The following is an 18,591-nucleotide window of genomic DNA, read 5'->3' as shown; positions in this document are numbered from 1 at the left end:
TTCTGTGCATAGTTGTGTATATAAACAGTGTGTTCCCACAAATGTTTGACTTAAAGTTGTTGATACTGGAGGTGTGTGCAAATCAGTGCACACTGCACCAAGCACAGAATTATGGTTTGGCCCTATTTCCTCTTGAAGTCATCCAGCCAATGAAGATGACTTCTGAATAAGGCAATTGTAAACTATCTGCAAGATATTTGCAGATAACTGCAGTGCAAACATTCACTCTGAATGCTACTTTTCTTGGAGGCTGAATTAACACCTGCTTCCAAACTGGAAGAGAAAGCTTTTCCTGATGCAGTTTCCTCTGCTAAATCATAGAGGAGCTTGAAATTTAGCCTACCGAGGTCAAAACTGTCACTTTTACTGCACTATGGAGTGCTTAAAAAAACCATAGATTCCTTTTTTGCTTTATATTTAAAAGTTCTGTTAGACCATTACCTTACATCCCTGATAATTTTGATTCCCCTGCATCTCTCTTTCTCACTCGCTTTCTCCTGACCGTCTGCAATGCCTTTTTTTTTTGGTTGAAGTTGTATCTCAAGTTGGTAGTTTGCACAAAAGCAAGCCATTTGAATTATCCCAGACTCTTCCCAAAATGTTTATTCATATAATTGTATTTTATAAAGTGTAGGCTTGGAAGATATCATTCTCTAGATTATACTATGATTTCATGGGAACTCACTTCTTTAATATAAGGAGCCATTCTGAGCATATCCCTCAAATCAGTGTGAATTTCTGTCTTGGCCCTGTCTGTGTTGATGACCACAGAGTGAAGGAGAAAGAGAGACTAGCCGTTCCTCTTGCTCACCACTTCTATTTTTATGTAGGTGATGTGTCCTGGCTTCTTTTTAGGTCATGGAACAAAGTGTGTGCATGTCTGTGTGTGTGTATGTCTGTATATTGGGGAGGCGACATGCTGAAGCACATACCAGCACCGTGATTACAATTCTTTCTGCCCATTGCCAGACCGCTATTCTAGCTGCTTGTATTTGGAGTGGCCTTTTCTGTATTACACACAGAGAGAGACACATACACACAGAGAGAAATAAACACAAACTTGGACTTTCACTTCGGCCTTTTCTACCTATATTGTAGCAGAAGAGTATTTTCCAGGGCACATATTATAAAACACAAAAAAATAAAATGCCTTTTCTTCAAGGGATTATTTTTGAAATTCACTACAAAATAACTGTTATTTGTGCTTCTATAGCTGATTTAAGGCAATCGGATTGTGTACAGCAGTATTGCTGTGTTCTCAAAGATAAATAAATAAAGCCTACAACGGTAAAAACTGGGCATTGTTTGATACACACAACAATTCAGGCAACATTACATTTTGTTCATTTCAATGGGAGGATAAAGTGCTGCTTAAATCTCACCCATTTAATTCCACAGGGCACAAAATATTTAATTTTGCCTGGGGGGCAATCACTGCATGACACTTTCTAGTATAAATTGTGTTTCTAAAAAGCATATATTCAGTTGTTATAAACACCAAGGATTGTCATATCATCATGCTTACTCGAACTCAGCCTGTGATTCCAAATTAGTAGCACTGTTTATCTATGCCATTTTTTCCTTTCATTGTAAACAATACTTTTGTGTTGGGGTAAGTATAGAAGTGTTCTGTTGTGACACAGCATTGGTGATGATTGAAGTATTCCATTTGTAGGAATGTGCCCCACGTGGACCATCACAAAAACCATGCCTGAAAAGTTGTGCCCCAAGGATTTTTTATTATTATTGCTTAGGCAGCCTCAATTGTACAAGCCACCCCAATAGTTATATTACATCCTCTGTTGCGAACATATTAAATCTTCTGTGACTGGAGACTTTTAAGTATGAAGAAAGAGTTCTGCTGGCCTCATAAACTCACACAATATCTTTGACTGTAGTGCTGGTAGTTCTGTATCAGAAATGGGAACAAGAGGTTTGCAGAGAAAAGTTGGAGCCATCACTGCCATTGTTTGCAAGGGGGGTGGATTGAGAATGGTGGCTGCAAAGTACATAAACACCATTGTTCTCAAAAACAGAAAAGGATTAGTTGCTGGAGTGGAGAGCCTTTCTTATGGTCTAATGCAGGCACTTCTCTAAACTCTGCAATTTATAATCCAAAGGACATGAAATCCCATTTGTATTCTTCATTGTTATATTCCTTCTATAACAGAAATAATAGCGAAAGTTCTCTAGATATAGTTGAACTAAATCTTTTATTTGTAAGGATTGGGGGTGCTGATTAGGGGTGCTGGCAGCCAGAGCTCAGCAATATCTGGGGGGGGTGTCATATGCCTCTCACTCCTGAGTTATGTTGTGCCTGTGAAAAACATCATTTCAAACATTTTTTTTAAACAAGACTCTTAATTTTTACATTTGTAAAACACTCTCAAGGTTTTTCTGTCAGCTGGATGAGGACACAACATAGGTAGGTTTACCATTTGCCTTCCTTTCTATTCCCCACCTAATTTGAAAATTTCATGGGTAAGGATGGCAGAAATGGTGGCACTTGATTCTCTCTGAACAATCTTCAGTGGCTATGGAATTGGGAAATTGTAGGGGTGTCAAACTGGTGTCCCACGGGCCAGATGCGTCACATGCAGGCCACACCCACCTCAGCTCCACAAAAGCAAAAATTGTCGCGATACATCACGTGGTATCAATGTGACGTGGTGAGTTTGACACCTGTGCTATAGGAAAACAGAAATATGACCTCCAGATAGAGGCATCTGCCAGGCATTTTTTTTAAAAAAAACATCTTGTTTGATATAAGCAGCTAGCAGCTACCTTTTTTGGGGGAACCAGATCCCCTTCATAAGCTGCCAGTTCATTAGCCAGGTCTGTCATATCTGATAAAAAATGTTATACCTATACATCATAAACATGGTATGTGCTTATGCTTCCGCCAACAGAAGCAGTAGATAACCTGGAAGAGGAGTTCTATAAATAGCCAGTCCCAAAGATTTAGAACTCTTGCAAAGACCTATTGCCTTTCAAGACAAATCACAGGGCAACACTGTTACTATAAAATTTTGCTTTCAGGCAGATCCATTTTCCTTTCTTGCCATGCTGCTGTTTTAAAAAAGGGGAGAGAAAGAAAGAAATAAGAAGGCATTCTGTTTTTGGAAAAAAGGCAAACACCTGGAAGCTTGGATGACACGTGTGTTTGACTCATTAATTACATTTATGAAGGCGCTTTCTAATGGGCTGCACAAAAGTCCCTCCTGTAATTCATAGAGATGCTCAACAGTTTTATTGTAAGTCGGGGCCCATTATTCTGCCCAGCTGCTAGAGAACCACTGCTGAACGATTGTTTCTCCTATTAAGCAGTCAGCATAAACTCTCCTTGTTACAGCCTGGGACATCGCCTCCAGGGCAAGCGGACACAGAAGAGCAATTGCCGAATTGCGTATGAAAATTATAGTTTTATTGTCCGTACAAATGAAGGTTTGACTCTGACACCCACTCCGCTCTGCTTTTGTGATAAAGAAGCAATTCTTTCACCAAACAAATAAGCACAGCACACCATTGTAATCCAAGAAACAGGCACTATTTATGCATTGGAAAGACAGGCTCACATTTGTACTGAAGAGCTAAAGAGTTTAAGGTCCCAGAAGCTGCTTTTTTAGTATGTTGGGGGGGTGTGGGGGTGTGGAATGAGTACCAAAACATTAGACTGAGCTGGAAAGTGCTCGTGGCATCATTCTTGTTAATTTAACAGGCATGACTGATAAGTTGGGACCATGTATTTTATGTTTATGTAAGCATCTTCACCACCATAGCGCTCAAAAGCTTCCAGTGTCTCTTGAATCAAGTCTCCAATATTTTCTCGCTTCTGCTGGCTGTAGTCAATGCCATCGCCAGAGTTCACTGAAATAAAAAAAGACAGAAAGAAAATTAGTTGTGGGTGTTCCACCACTGGGGGTTTTCAAACAGATTAGTAGAATTCATTGTACCCAATGCCACTTTTTTCTGCTGCATGTCATAGGTAGTGTATGTTAACAGTACATTCATAGGGTAACTTCTTCCTCACTTTTGGTATGACTAGAAATGCAGGAAATGTCCTAAAACAAATACAGGTATATCTTCTTGCAAGTTATTCAGCAAAAACCTCCCAGGAAGACTGCAAAGTTTCTTCCAGCCATCTTGCTGACAAGAGAGCATGTTCTGCTAACCAACGGGTTACTCTCGGTGTGTATGGCAATGGGGATATAATCAAGGAGTACAGAGACTAAAGAAAATGAGAGCCACTTCAAATGCATTTAGTTGCTGTAGAGTTTGCCTGAAACCCAGGGCTCCAGGCATTCCCTCCTACATAAGTAAGGGGGCTGCCCAATATCTAAGTATCTATTTGTAGGGACATTGCCATGAATCTGATACTTTAACTCCATGCCAATGTTTTGGTCCACATTCAACCTTGCCTGATAATGAGTTGATACTGAGGCAGGCAACTAGTTCTGAGTAAGGCCAAGCCTAGAAACAAAAGAGAAGGAAGTTGTATATTTTATTAGAATAACTATACTACCATAAATTGTCAGTCGATCGAGACTATTGCCACAAATGGGGGTGGGGACACTTATCCAGGAAGGAGATAAAAATTGATTTGCATAATATTTGTTTATGTTAATTTTATTGCATGGATACAAATTTTTAGAAATAACTGTTATTTGTCTGTCTTTACTGCTACGCCATGATCCTTTAATTTCATAAAACAGATCTGGTTGCCATATTGCACAGGAAAATATATCTCATTGTAGTAAAAAAACAATAACCAAAGGACTCAGGCTTCTGCTTTGCTTGCTTATTTTTCAGGATAACCTTTACACCATGGTTTATCCTTGTTTATTAACCCTTTTATATTTAAATTGGATTTGTATAGGATAATCTTCAAATGGAGAAATGTTTCCAGGAAAAGAGAACATATGGCCACCCTGCTCTCATTAACACTAGGCAGGGCCTTTTCCTGCTTTTTGATGAAATTGATGGTATTAAATATTCTTCACGATACCAGGAAGATTCTGAATCATGAATTGGTTCTAGATGTCAGGTCAGGCGGGTTTTACTCTCAGGATCTGAAGCTGCTTTCTAGCTTACAGATGATGAGTGCAGTGCAAGAGAGCTGGATATCTAACAAATGATTTTGGCCGCTGCCAAACACCAGATCTAGTTGTTCAGGGAGACTGAGTTCAAGACTGCAGAATTGGCAAAGATGATGCTGTGTTCGTTACAAACTCTTCTATTAAAGAAAATACAATATAATCTTACTTCACCCAATTTTGTTCTGGAAAAAAAATGTATTGAATTAAGTCAAAGTCAGGAATAAAAGTTATTGGAAGTTCTACGTGACAGCAGTGTTTTTCATCTATTCTGCAGTGAGGCAGCTCAAGAGCTTATTGAGAACACATATTTGCTGTAAGATGACATTCAAGTAAAAACATTCTAGGTACTGGTGCAAATATGAAATACGTGTAAAATGGGAACAACTATTTTTTTCCTTGGATTTTGATGACACACATGTAATTGAAAATAGGTCTCAAAGATAGAAAAGTGGCATCAATCTCAATGAAACATATACAACTTTTAAATTAATATTCAGTACAGTTTCAGTGATGGTCGGTGGGATAATGCTGCAATAATGTTCATAAATCATGGCCATATAAGGGAGCAACCTACAACTCCTGAAGCTGAAGTATATTCAGAATCATACCAAAAATAATTTGGCAATAAGCACTGGATGATTTAGAAGTTTGGCAGTAAGATACTGACTTTTTCAGTCTCTTATATCTTTGGCTCTAACCCTGTCTGGAGAGGTGACTGCTGGAAGGTTATTTCATGGCTCATGTGACATTAAGTGAGCTCACTTTTGTTAATAGCAGACAGGTGTCTAAACCATAAAACTCAAGAGCTCTTCTAACACAATTCATCCATTCCAGTAGCAATATTAGAGAAGTCAACAAAACTAAGAAAGAGGCCACATAATCTTTTCTGTCTGGGAGCTGCAGCTGACACTTTTCTGCTTCAGGTATCTGAATTTTTTAAAAAGCAAACTCCTAGATTTTTTTTAAAGGAAAACTGTAATTAAACAATGTTTGTTAGGTTTTAAACTGGCAACTTTCTGTATCTAAGTGATGATCTTAACTGCTATGCTATTTGAGAGACGAGGGAGGGAAAAGAGATATAGCAGCTATTAGAATGCAGGGTTAAGCACTGACTAGGTTGAAGAGGCAACCTTGCCTTTGAAAAGTAGCTGATACATTGCTGAGATTAGCCTAAACTGAAATGCTCTAGCTGATGGGTTTCCAAACTGGGCAACTTTAAAACTTGTGGACATCAACTCCCAGAATTCCTCAGCCAACATGGTAATGAGGAATTATGGGAGTTGAAGCCAAAAGTCTTAAAGTTGCCAAGTTTGGAGTACCTGCTCTAGTTGCAGCTAAAATAGACAGAAGGATTAAAGACAACATAAAAGGGAGAATGGTGTCCAAAATACAGCAGAGAAACATACTGTAAGCATGTTTCATTTGAAGGTGAATAGGGGATTAATAGAGAGTGGTGCCATCTGTCTCTGCCCTTCAGAAATGATTGCCCGCCCATTCTAACCATGAGAAAACTGGGCAATGAGGATAGGTGCAGTTGCCTATCTAGGTTAGTCATTTAAGCTTCATATTTCTGGGACCACACAGAATCAAGCATTGTTATAATTATTATTCTGGAAACTCAACCTCACATTCACGAATTAGTAGCAACAACTTCAGTGATTTCAGTGTCTTCATTGTAACCTAGAAAGAAGTCATACACAGTATATGCAGAAGAACAGACAGAGACAGACTATAGAAATCAAACCTATATCTCTGCCATCCTCAGGGATTAAGTCTTATGCATTTTCATCCTCTTTTAACAGACTCTAGCCACTCTAGCCACTCCTTTCCCAGCCTTGGGGCTGGCATGGACCTGCTCAGCATTCAACAGTGCCCTTCTCTGACCTGGTTTCTGCTTCAACCCTTACATCCAGTAGGACGATACTACTGAAAGCTGAGTGGTGTATACTGACCTTCAAGGCCTGATTTCATTGTTTAACAAGCTAACACAAGATACAGATTGGCCCTGGATCCAATCACTTTGCTACATACAAGTATTACACAGTCTACCTCTTAGTCTGCAAAATTAAACTACATAAAGTTACTTCAAGGGCCTTTAAAATAACATTCTCAGCATAAAATATTTTAGAATTAGGGAAAAAGGGTAAATATATTGAAGTAGAACAAAGGGATCCATAGGTATCATTAACATAAACACTATGTCACTGCGTCACCCTCATGTTCAAATGTTTATGTGTTCTTATTTGAGATCGTTTACCTTGGGCATAGCATGGGCATCACTGATTTGTTAGGAAAAGAGCAAGGAAGAGCATTCAATTAGGCCTTGAAACTTAAACAATTCTTTCAAAAAAAGTTGAAGTTCAAGGACACATTGGGTCAAGCGTGCAGATTACATTCTAGCTATAGGCACACCACTGGGGATACTCCAAGAGCATCAAGCTGGGGAAGCCTCAAGACGGTCCCCATTTTCTCTGCTCGACAAAATCAGGGGCTGGTGGAGAAGGGCATGGCCTTTTAAAAGCAGCAGGCTTCCAAAGCCAGATGCATGTTGTTTTCAACATCTCAAAATAGTTATGGTATGCCTACTTCAGTCTGAATATACCCAGTGCTATCATTATTCTGGTGCTCAAGGAAAAAGAGGAGGAGGAGGAGAGATCTCATTACAGAATGCAGCTCCTTTGGAGTTGGGAAGCTGCATGTAGGCCACAAGTTGCTCATCATTTGCCAGGGTGGGCTCATTTGGTGCCAATGGTTGCCAGTACATACTGTGATTCAACCTTCCCAAAATGACTTTAAGGAGGATGACTTCCTTAAATCCTGGTAACGGATCCTGTTCTCCTCTCCCCCTCAAATATTAGGTATTGTACAGAAAAGAAACACAGAATTATATGTGGGTATTTGAGGGAGAGGGAATTAACAACCACTGCAGTCGTACTTGTGTGAGATGTGCCAATAGTTTGTTCCTGTCCAGAAAATTAGGGGAAAGATGCCAGGGTAGCAAAATCACTCTACTGTAGAAGATATTGCAGCTTGGAGGATTGAATAATAACAATAATATAAAAAGTGAAAGAATCTGACACTAAGAGAAATCGCATAAAGAATGGCACCAAATGAAGCTCAGACGATCGTTACTGACAATGTATGCTGTGTGCCAGGCTCCTCTCCTCAAGACAGCTATTGTTTTCTCTAATTTCATGACCCAGTTTATAAGCGACATTGCCAAAAGGCTATTTCATCAGAGAAGTCACCCACTAAGCCCACAATAGCTGCTTTGCACAGCTATAGGAATTAGCAAATCTTTAAGGCAAAGTTGGGAATGATTAACCCACCAGGACAACATCCACCCCAGCATTTGCCAGCACTCGACAGATGAGTCATACTGATTTCCTCAGCACACCTAAGGCTAAGTATCTAGTCATAATAACAATTAGAATGAAAACATGAAGAGGGCAGAGAATAAAAACTTGCCACCAATGCACAACAGTTTCTGTCGGCCCGTCTCTTGTGTAATGTTATTTCTGGGTGATTTATTGTATGGTGAACATGTGGGTAACTAAAAAGAAATAGCTGTCTCTATGATGCCAGAACCTGGATTGGATTCAAGCTGTTTACTGAAGTTTCCCTCAGTGGCAGAGAATTAATCAACATGAAGAAAAATTTGGAGGCCACATCTGTCTTGCCAGGCTCCCAAAGTGAAATGTCTAGCAGACACAGCGTGAAGCAAAGGATCTTGTCCTAGGAAGCAGAACAGTTATTATTACTATGTATAGGGGAAAAAATACTTATTCAACACATAAAAGAACTGCTGATTTAGGCCATTGGAATTAGAAATAGTGAGAGCTCAGATAATCAACAATTTCTAGATTAAGGCATCTGTTATTACCTGCATAAACATGCTTATTATATTTAAAGGTAGCTTCTGTTCTCTTATCTCTTAAGAACTGTTTCAGATGGTGAGGTAAGGCAATCCTTAAATTGGAACTACAGAGAACCAATAGGAGTCAGTGGCTACTGCTGGGGAATTTGGTTGAGGAGACATCCTTTGCCTTTGCCATTACCTCAAGAGGGCATTTCTGCATCAGTATACTGCAGGTACCTCCTTCTCCCTTGCAGAGATGGGACAACAATATGTTGACTTGCAAATAATCTTTAAAGTAGATATTTTAACTTACATAACATAACATGAACATGTTCGGGGTAAACCTGAGCTTTGGTTCCACTTCTGACACTTATCCAAAATGGCTAGCACTATATCCTTACTGTTAACAAGAAATATTGCATATGGCATGAGTGTAGCAATAGCACCTAGACGTATATAAAGCTTCACAGTGCTTTACAGCCCTCTCTAAGGGATTTACAGAGTCAGCCTATTACCCCCCAACAATCTGGGTCCTCATTTTACTCACCTTGGAAGGATGGAAGGCTGAGTCAACCTTCAGCTGGTCAGGATCAAACTCCTGGAGTGAGCAGTGATTTACCCTGCAATACTGCATTCTAACCACTGTGCGCCCACAGCTCTTAAGACAGGGTAACTAAGGTTCATAACTGAATTTACTCTATCTTTCAAAAAATCATTATGTGAAAATGTCAATCATGGGCAGAGGAGATCAATGTTCACGAGATCATTGATGATTGTAGCATATTGGAGATTGTGAGTCGGAACATAAGAGATGCATGAATTAGTGCCTTAAATGAAAGAAAGAAAAACAGGCATATTATATGTAAAATTAAGATAAGGTAAAGATGTTATGGATTTGAATGAAAGTGATCTGGTCTTATGGAGTGGAAGAAGTGAAGGCATGCCTTTAATTAAGAATAAAATAGGTAAACTGTGAATCAGAAAGTAGGCAATGCTGCCATCTTGAAGTAGGTGAATAAGAAAATAGGAATTCACAGGCTGATGATAGTTACATATTACGCTCCAATCAAAGGTACTAATCAAAGATTCACATGTGACTTTGGAGAAAAACTGTACAACTTTTTGAACAAATGGGATGGGCTTGAGGAATCATTCTTTTAAATGCCATAAATAGATAGGTAAGAACAAGATGACAGAATACAAAAATGATTAGGCCATTTGGAGATTCAAAACTGAATGTAAATGATGGTTTGGTGAACAGCATCAACATTATAGAATGCCATAGAAGTGTGCTATGCTAAAGGAAAGTATGAAAAAACATGGTGAAATAATGATGTGAAAGAGACTGTGGAAGAGAAATAATGCATAAAAGGGAAGCACTGCTGTAAAAATGAAGACGGGGAATTATATTGTACAAGGAAGAAAAAAGATGGTTGCAAAGTATATAATAAAAGAGAACAAGAAAGAAATAAAAGAAAATATATCAATATTGATGAAATAAAAATGATTTAGAAATGGATGAAAAAGGCTCAACAAGGAACCTCTCATAGACTAACAATCTAAGAAGAAAATTGAGGAAATTATTGGTGATGAAATTAATGTGAGGGAAGGTTGGAAGAAATATTTTCAGTGAGGATGAAATGTTGAAGAGTAAAAATGACACAAATAGTATAAATATCAGTATGTAAGGAAAAATGGAGTAAAACTTGCTAAAAGCAAAGTAAAAAAAAATTGCTGTGAAAACATTGAAAAAACTGAAAGAGTAGTTGGTGTAACAGGAGAAACATTAAATGATGAATCTGATTTGATCGTGAAGTGGCTATCCAACTTTCTCAGTGTTCATGGGAAGTCTGTAACTGTATTTGGTAATTTCAAGAATACTGTTACTATTCCAGTTCGCAAAGGAAAATATAGCAAGGGGGGGGGGGATTATGTGGATATATTTTTTTCAGAGTTACCTGAAGGTCTGTAATAAAGTCTCAACGGAAATGTTATGAGAGGTGACACTGAGCAAAATTTTCAGAGATACAGTCTGGCTTTATGCCAAGGAGGGAATGAGCAGATCGGAGATTTGTTCTTCAGCCATTTATGAATATATAAATATATTAAAACTTTGTGGATTTTGGAATTGGAACTGATTGCCGAATCCCACAAGAGTGTTTTTTTGATGGAAATAAAGCATATATAAGAATAAATGGAGTACATAGTGAATAGTTCAACACTAACCAAATAGTAAGACAACAAGTGTAAAAATTCCACTCATTGCTTAATATATTTATTGATAAATGTGTACTGTGTATAACTTGTGGTGCTTCTAATGTTGTGTCAGTTGTGGATGTGAACATATGCAAAATTTTGTATGCAGGTAAAACCACACATTACTGCTGCAGAAGGCAGTCATGAGCATGGCTCTAACAATGTTTCAGAGACCAAGACAATTGCATTTGAATGGAAAATGGACTGAATGTTTTCAAGTTGTATATAAATGGCAAAAAAAAATGAAGGGGATGAATCTGTATATCCTGGTAGGATGTTTACCAAGGATAGGGAAATAGATGCAGAACATTTATGATGCAGAAAACAGTGGCTAATATATGTTTTGTCTAGAAAAAAATGAATGTAAAAGGGGGGGAAAGGCTATCTGTAGAAGTATGCTTTTGTCCACTTATATGGAAATGAGAGTTGAATATGTCAAGAGACATAGAAGTTAAATGCAATCAAATGGGCTACTTAAACAGTGGATATAATTAAGCAAGAAGAAATAAGGTCAAGTATAAATGAGTGATGAATGAATATGGATTGAATTCAAAAGTCAGTGTCTAACACAAAAGAAGCAAAGCCAATGAAGTGATTATAAAGAAATTGATTGAAGATATATGAAGGAAGAATGAAGGGGTCAAGATGAAGGGGAAGACTAAGGGAGGTGGATGGATGAAGTTAATGAGATCCTCAAAGAAAGTAATGTGAGAAATTTAGAGAATAATGACAGTTCTTTAGGTGGCATATGGATGTGATAGAAGCAAAGATGGCAGACAAGGATAAAAAGATGCAGAGAAGTACAGTAAATGGATTGGTGTAAATTAGATTTGCCTCTGTTCTTTGGAAGTCCCCCCCCCCTTTTAAAAAAAATTAAAAATGTCTCCTCCTATCCCCTTCTGCAAGAAATATTTTATCTTTACAGCAAAACCCAATTTACAAATTTTCTTTTACTGGAAAGGAGAAGAAACAAGAAAAAAAGCAAGTCTGAATTGGGACATAAGATTATTAAAATATTTTTGCTTTATTTTATTGTCTCGGTAAGTGGTTTCCTGACCTTCAGAATGCATTTAAACTTATATCCCCTTTTGGCTGAATTTTTAATAAAATGAGCAGGATCCAAGAAGGGAAAGGTTGAGAATTACTGGTTTAGATTAGACAGTCATGAGAAAGATTGCTGCTGGACATAAGGCTTGTTAGAAGGAAATGAGTTCCAGTACTGAATAAAATCTGTTAATATCTATAGAGGTTCTTTAGCATGAAAATGTACTACAGATATTCTTATTCTTCTACTTATAGGGTGACAGTTGTCTGTTCAAGATGTTTAAACTTCTGGTTGTGATCAAACATCTGTTAAATCAGTGACAGCACACTTGACCTTGCAGCTGACTTTTTTCTTTTTCTCAAGGTTTCAGACATCGTGGAAGAAATAAATTGAAACTGGAGTGATTGAAAGACAGAAAACTCACCTCCCAAGATTTTAATAGTTTGAGCCTGCCCAACTTCTATTTGAAAAGAAGAGAATTCAAAGAGACTTCTGAAGAGCCTTTGAAATAGATGGCAAAATTCTAGCTTAAATATTTTTCTTAACAAAGGCAGGAGACCAGATACAACCATTTTATGGACAAATGGTCTATCTATAATACCCCTCTCACTCTCACACCACAAGGTGATTAAATATTCACTCTCACCATCATCTTTGCCCAAATTTCTATTACTCTTCAGTTCCAGTGGTTTCATTTCTTCCAGTCTTAAAAGCTTGAGAACCTGAACGCTGAATTCTTCTCCTTGCAAATGATCAGAGTTTTTATTTTCTTAAAAATTAGTGTTTTGCCATTGAACTATCCGTGCCCCTCAGCAGCAAAGGCCTTCTTGCCTCCATTCCTCAAAAAAACAAAGAGAAAAATCCTAGAACCCATCTCCCATTCACATTTTCATTGTGTGGCTGCGGCTGGCCATTTACAACAACACAACAAGTCTTTGCAATTATTAAGGAGAAAGCACCATTCTGTTTATTGTTTATTTATTTTTTGTTAAAAAGCCTTTGCTTGGTATGATGCAGGAAGGACAGCCTGGCAGGGGGCTTTTTTTTTTGCAGCTGGATTCACAATAGCTTTAACCATGATTATAGCATATAATATAAAAACCTCTAGCTATGTGTGGAAGAAGAAAAGTAGCCACACCCTTAGTCCAGGGGCTGGAAAGTGAGATGAAGCAGGGAAAATCAAGCTAAGTACTGTTTTTACCAGGATTATGAAGCTGACGAGAAAGCAAGTAGGATTGAGACTATGTTTGCTGCTAACTCCTGCTTATATAAATAAGGAAAATCAAGCAGGCTTGTCTTTTTTATATAAGTATTGTGAAAGTGACTAGAAACTAATGAGAAGGTTTAAGATCAACTTCACTGATAGGCTATCCCTTTCCTAGAATCGATTGCAGCAGATAGAGAATGCAAGAGATGGGAAAGCATGTGTCCAAATGCTGTGAGGCATGGAGAAGGAGGAGCAAACTTAACAGGGTTCCCACAAAACATAACCTTTACGAGGGAAGGAAGGTAAGTAAATCCAGCTTGTGGTGCTTTTAGAAGAACTGACTCAACTTTTAAAATTAACCACTATCTTGGGGAATGGCAGCTGGTCAAAGACTGCATATGGAAAAGTCCTAAAAAGTATTTAATTTTGGCTGAAGAATGTATGTAACGAATAATCACCCAATGAATGTCACCCAAATCCCTACCTTTGGAAGGAAAGTTAAAAAAAAAATAGAAGCATGTGCAAATGTAATCCAAAATGCATAAATGTATATAGCCGTGAAGGCAAACCTATGGCATGCCTGCCACAGGTGGCACACGGAGCCATATTTGAGGGCTCGTGGGACATTGCCCTATGTCAGCTCCAACATGCATGCGCACACTGGCCAGCTGATTTTCAGCCTTCTGGAGGGTGGGAGAGGCTGTTTTTTGCCCTCCCCAGGCTTCAGGAAAGCCTCCAGAGCCTGTGGATGGCAAAAATGGGCCCCACAGGCCTGCCGGAAGTTCAGAAACAAACTTCTGGTGGGCCCTTTGGGCTGTTTTTTGCTCTCCCCAGGCTTCAGGAGGAAGCCTGGGAGGGCAAAAAATGGCCCAAGGTGTCTACTGGAAGTCCAAAAGTTTCAGTGAGGCCTGCGTGCATGCGAAGGGGGTTGTGTGCACATGTACGGGTGGATGGCATTGCATTGTGGGTGTGGGCATGCATGCATAGGTTTTGGTTGACTCAGGTCCTGGTTTCATCTCTAGTTCAGTAAAAATAACTACACCTGATCAGAGGCTTATTAGTCTGAGAGATATGGAACATGAGATTTCCTCGAATGATACCTTTTAAAATAGAGAAGCAGTAATGGGGCACAGAATGTGGAGACTATGTCCTGCTTGTTCCCATGAAGAAGATCTCTAAATGTTCCACTCCTGATCCTGTTTCCTTCTTCTACATAGGAGTACAGCTTCATAGGAGTACCAGATTCAACACGTGTTATCATCAGCCACTTGTCTTCAAAGAAATCTTTCTCAAACTTGGTTCACTTAGGAAGAGGTAAGTAGTAACTCTCCTTCTTTTGGTAACTGTTTGAACTGAAAGATTTGTGCTAAAAAGAGTCATTTTGGTCCAGTGGTTAAAGCTCCCCCATATGTCGTTGATTCATTAAGAATTTGAATCTTTATTATGTATACCAAAGTTAGAGAACTAGACGGAAATGGAAAAGCACAGAGATAGGGAAAAAGAGAAGACAGGGAGATTAGTTCTGAAGATCTCAGCTGCTAGTCTCTCTGATCAGGAAGTTTCACATAGACAAATGCGCACAGACTTCAGATCATAACATTAACCTAAATCTACACTGTATCTAGCTCAATTGGTCCTAGTTTGGTATATAATTCCTTAATCATAACTTGGATATTTATGTTCTGGAGTTCTAACCAAGGCCCAGAACAAGGGGATGAGTGCCAATGGGGCAAACACAAAAGGTAAGACAAAATGGAGCAAGTTTAAAAGCCCACTGAATGGGGAAATAAGCAAATGCTTTTTGTCTCGGCCAGTGCCACTTGATTAACAGGTCAGGTTTTCCTTTAATTTTGTGTCTGAACCTTTTGGAATAGAATGGAATTTATCATGAGAACAGATGCTTACAACTTAACTTGGAGCAAGTTTCATAAAAAAAAACTCATACAGACCAGGTATTTTAATTCTGAGCTGCTGTTATAATTCTCAGTGCAGGACATATCTAATAAGTCCATCATCCTTATACAATGATAAAGTCACTGGAAGTATGTCATACAACACACTAACTTCTCCACATTGCTAAGATACTGCGGTGGATGCTGGGCGATATAACTGTGTTCCCCCACCCTGTCTCACACTCCTAGACTCTGACTCTGTAGGGTGGGATAAGGCTGTGACACATTCCTGGGTTGTATGGATTTCAGTAACTCGAGAGAAGAACTAAATAACATATAACGTTTTGGTAACAAATTGACTGCATTTGAAATAGTCTTGAATAGTCCATGTAAACTGCTATTGCTTAACATGCATTGTCATTTCAGAATCAACTAAGATAGCAGCCCTTATCCTTATTTCAGATTTTTTTTAAAAAATCAGGACCTTTCTTTTTCTGCTTTGTTTTAAATTGGAGTGTTACACTGAAAATAACACTCCAGTCTAAGATTTTCTTTTTTTAAAAAATGGATCTGATTTTCAGCAAATATATTCGTCTCAGGAAAAGACCAGTAGGGGAGGAACAAAATCTTTGGATTATCGCTGGAAGTATTTGCTCTTCTCCAACAATCCAAATAGCCTGCTCAGCAGGAGACAGAGACATGAAGCAAAATTCTCAGTGGCCTTGGTACAGTGTTCGTACTGTTGTTGCAAAACAATGAAGATAGGCACAAATCCTGCTGAAAGAGCCAGAGGGATCGCATTTTGTCCCTGTATGTTATCTGTTGGAATTTACACAAAAAGAAAGCTCATATACCAAAACTGCAAATATTATCTATGTGGAAAAGAACTGGATGTATTTGATTGCCATTGACTTAGTTTGTATTCATTTTCAAAAGAAATTGAATTAATTTGTAACTTAAGATAGTAACTTAATTTGCAACCAATGTTCCCCCCATAAGATAATGTAAGACAATAGTGCCAAGGGTCAGACCAAGTGACTTGAAAGAAAACCAGGAACAGGAAATAAAAACAAACATTATAATTGTGTATTTTTTCTTCTTAAAAACACAGGCATTTATGTACCTTCTTTGTGAATCCATAAAGTGGTGCTTACATTATCTGTTAATATATGAACTACTGCACTGTGGCGCTGCTTCTTCCCGTGAAGGTCAAAAGGCAAACATTTATGCGGCAATTTCACCTCAACTCTTTAACTCCCATTTCCAAAGTCCTGACACTTGTGGGAAGAAGACATAAGGTACAGTTGATCCTTCTCACATAGCTAAGCTTTCTTACATCATCTCATATGAGGTAGGAAAGAGTAGTATTTCTACTGGGAAACTTGCTCTAAATAGCAGACCCAACTATTCCAAAGCTTTCTAGATGCCCAGAAGTTGATTCCATTCCCAGAAATATCTTCTTCTGTGTCAAGAAATAGCTGCTATTGAACAGAATGATCCTGAAATTCATGAAAGCCACAGTCAAGAACCTATTAGTGAAGTTATGCCCCAAGACTTAATACATTATATAACACAATGAATTCCTTTATTCTCCCCCCCCCCTCTCTTTCTTGAAGTAAGAAAGAAATCATCAGTGGGAACTCAGTGTCCCCTCAGAGTAATACCGATCTATGCAACTTTAAGTTTTTGTTTGTTTTTTAAGGAAAAATAAGAAATAATATTAAGAACAGCTGTGCATTTCCTGTTTGTCATTATGTTGTGCTGTCCGGAAGAGTAATCTTAAAAACCTTCCTTAAGAGCTAAGAACATCAGAACCTGAATGGAAAAGAAATTGATCGTGTAGGCATTGAGACCATTTTTTGAAAAAGCATAGGACCTGGGTTGAACATTTCTACTTATGAAGGTTAAAGAACTGGCAGCAGTGGAAATTTACTGGGCTGATTTATCTTCAAGCCAGGTATAGTCCAGACAGTTGTAATATGAGTTTCCTTATAAATCCATGGCAATAACCTTAACTCTGACCTTTGCAAGCAGGCAAAGGGGACCGGAAATAATTCTTTATACTATTTTTCTTTACATTTTTTTAAAACTGGCAAGGCAATACTGCTGAATATAGCTTCTCTTCTGTTTTTCAACAGAAATCAATGTACACTTTATGTCAGAAGTATGCAGCCTTCACTGGACTAGTTGTTTTAAGAGTAAAGTCATAATAAAAGAATGATGATTCAAAGTTTCTTCATCTTGAGAAAGTCATTCATTTCCATTCCAAAAAGCTTGCAGTCAAAATTGATTTTCCTTTCCAAATATAAATGCTGTGTACACATGGTTTACCTTTAGTCATACAGTGATCACATAGTATTTATTTACAATTAGTTAAGAAAAACAAACCATTCTCAAAATTATAGAGAGAGCTCTTGTTCACTTTCCAAACCTATCAGCATATTTAAAGTTCTGAAACTCATGAATGACAAAGCTGGAGCTCACCTCATTTTCCTATAACCTGCACAACTTCCTACATACTCTTCAGATCACAACCTCATCCAGCTACTTTTAATATATTTTCAGTAAAATATCTGTGAGCAAGGTTTCATTTATCATTCCCTTTGTAGATCAGTCCGAATATATACAGAGTACGAGATGAAATAGCATTTTCGGCAATTTTTTTTGCAAATGTAAGAAATAAATTAACAATGTTGATTATGTTTTCAAACAATTACTTTTTTTTATAGGTTTCTGGAATTGCTGTCTAGTCCAATTACATCATACCTTCTCCAATACAAAGGTACTTCCTTGTATAAAAATAAATGCTATTTGAGACATAGTTCTGACCCAACACAAGATATGGCCCTGGCTCTGCGTAACACAAGCCTACTATTCTTCCATTAGCAACTCTCAGATCAAGGTTATGCAATTCAAAAACTGTGTTGATCTTCAAAGGCATGATGACCCTCAGAGTCTCATTCTTTAAGGGAAGATAATCTTTGAAATTGCACATAGGCATACACATAGAGACACAATATGATATAGATGACATCGTTTTAATCAATATTGACTATTTACTAACATTTGTTTCCTTCCAGCAATATAGGAAAAAAAGCCACTGTTACACCACACAATGTAACCTCTTTGAATGTTTGCCAGAATAAGCTTAGTCATGTTGTAACACAGAAAGGCATGCCCCGTCAGCTAAGTTTACTAACTGGAACTATGCTTCAATGCACTTGGAAATTCCTTCT

At 38.1% G+C, this 18,591-nt stretch overlaps 1 protein-coding gene across 1 annotated transcript in view; it reads right to left on the bottom strand.

The window, feature by feature from the left end:
• Nucleotides 1-3,531: 3,531 nt before the first annotated feature.
• Nucleotides 3,532-18,591, bottom strand: part of PACRG (parkin coregulated) — a 270,618-nt gene continuing 255,558 nt past the window's right edge. The window contains exon 6 of the mRNA XM_032215518.1: nucleotides 3,532-3,867. Within this exon, the coding sequence (XP_032071409.1) occupies nucleotides 3,707-3,867 (161 nt within the window). The 3' untranslated portion in view covers nucleotides 3,532-3,706. The remainder of the gene's footprint in view (nucleotides 3,868-18,591) is intronic.

This window comes from Thamnophis elegans, chromosome 4 (assembly GCF_009769535.1).
Source record: "Thamnophis elegans isolate rThaEle1 chromosome 4, rThaEle1.pri, whole genome shotgun sequence".
NCBI classification, from domain to species: Eukaryota; Metazoa; Chordata; class Lepidosauria; order Squamata; family Colubridae; genus Thamnophis; species Thamnophis elegans.
The sequence above is the reverse complement of the archived record's forward strand: the minus strand, read 5'-3'. Positions and strand labels throughout refer to the sequence as shown.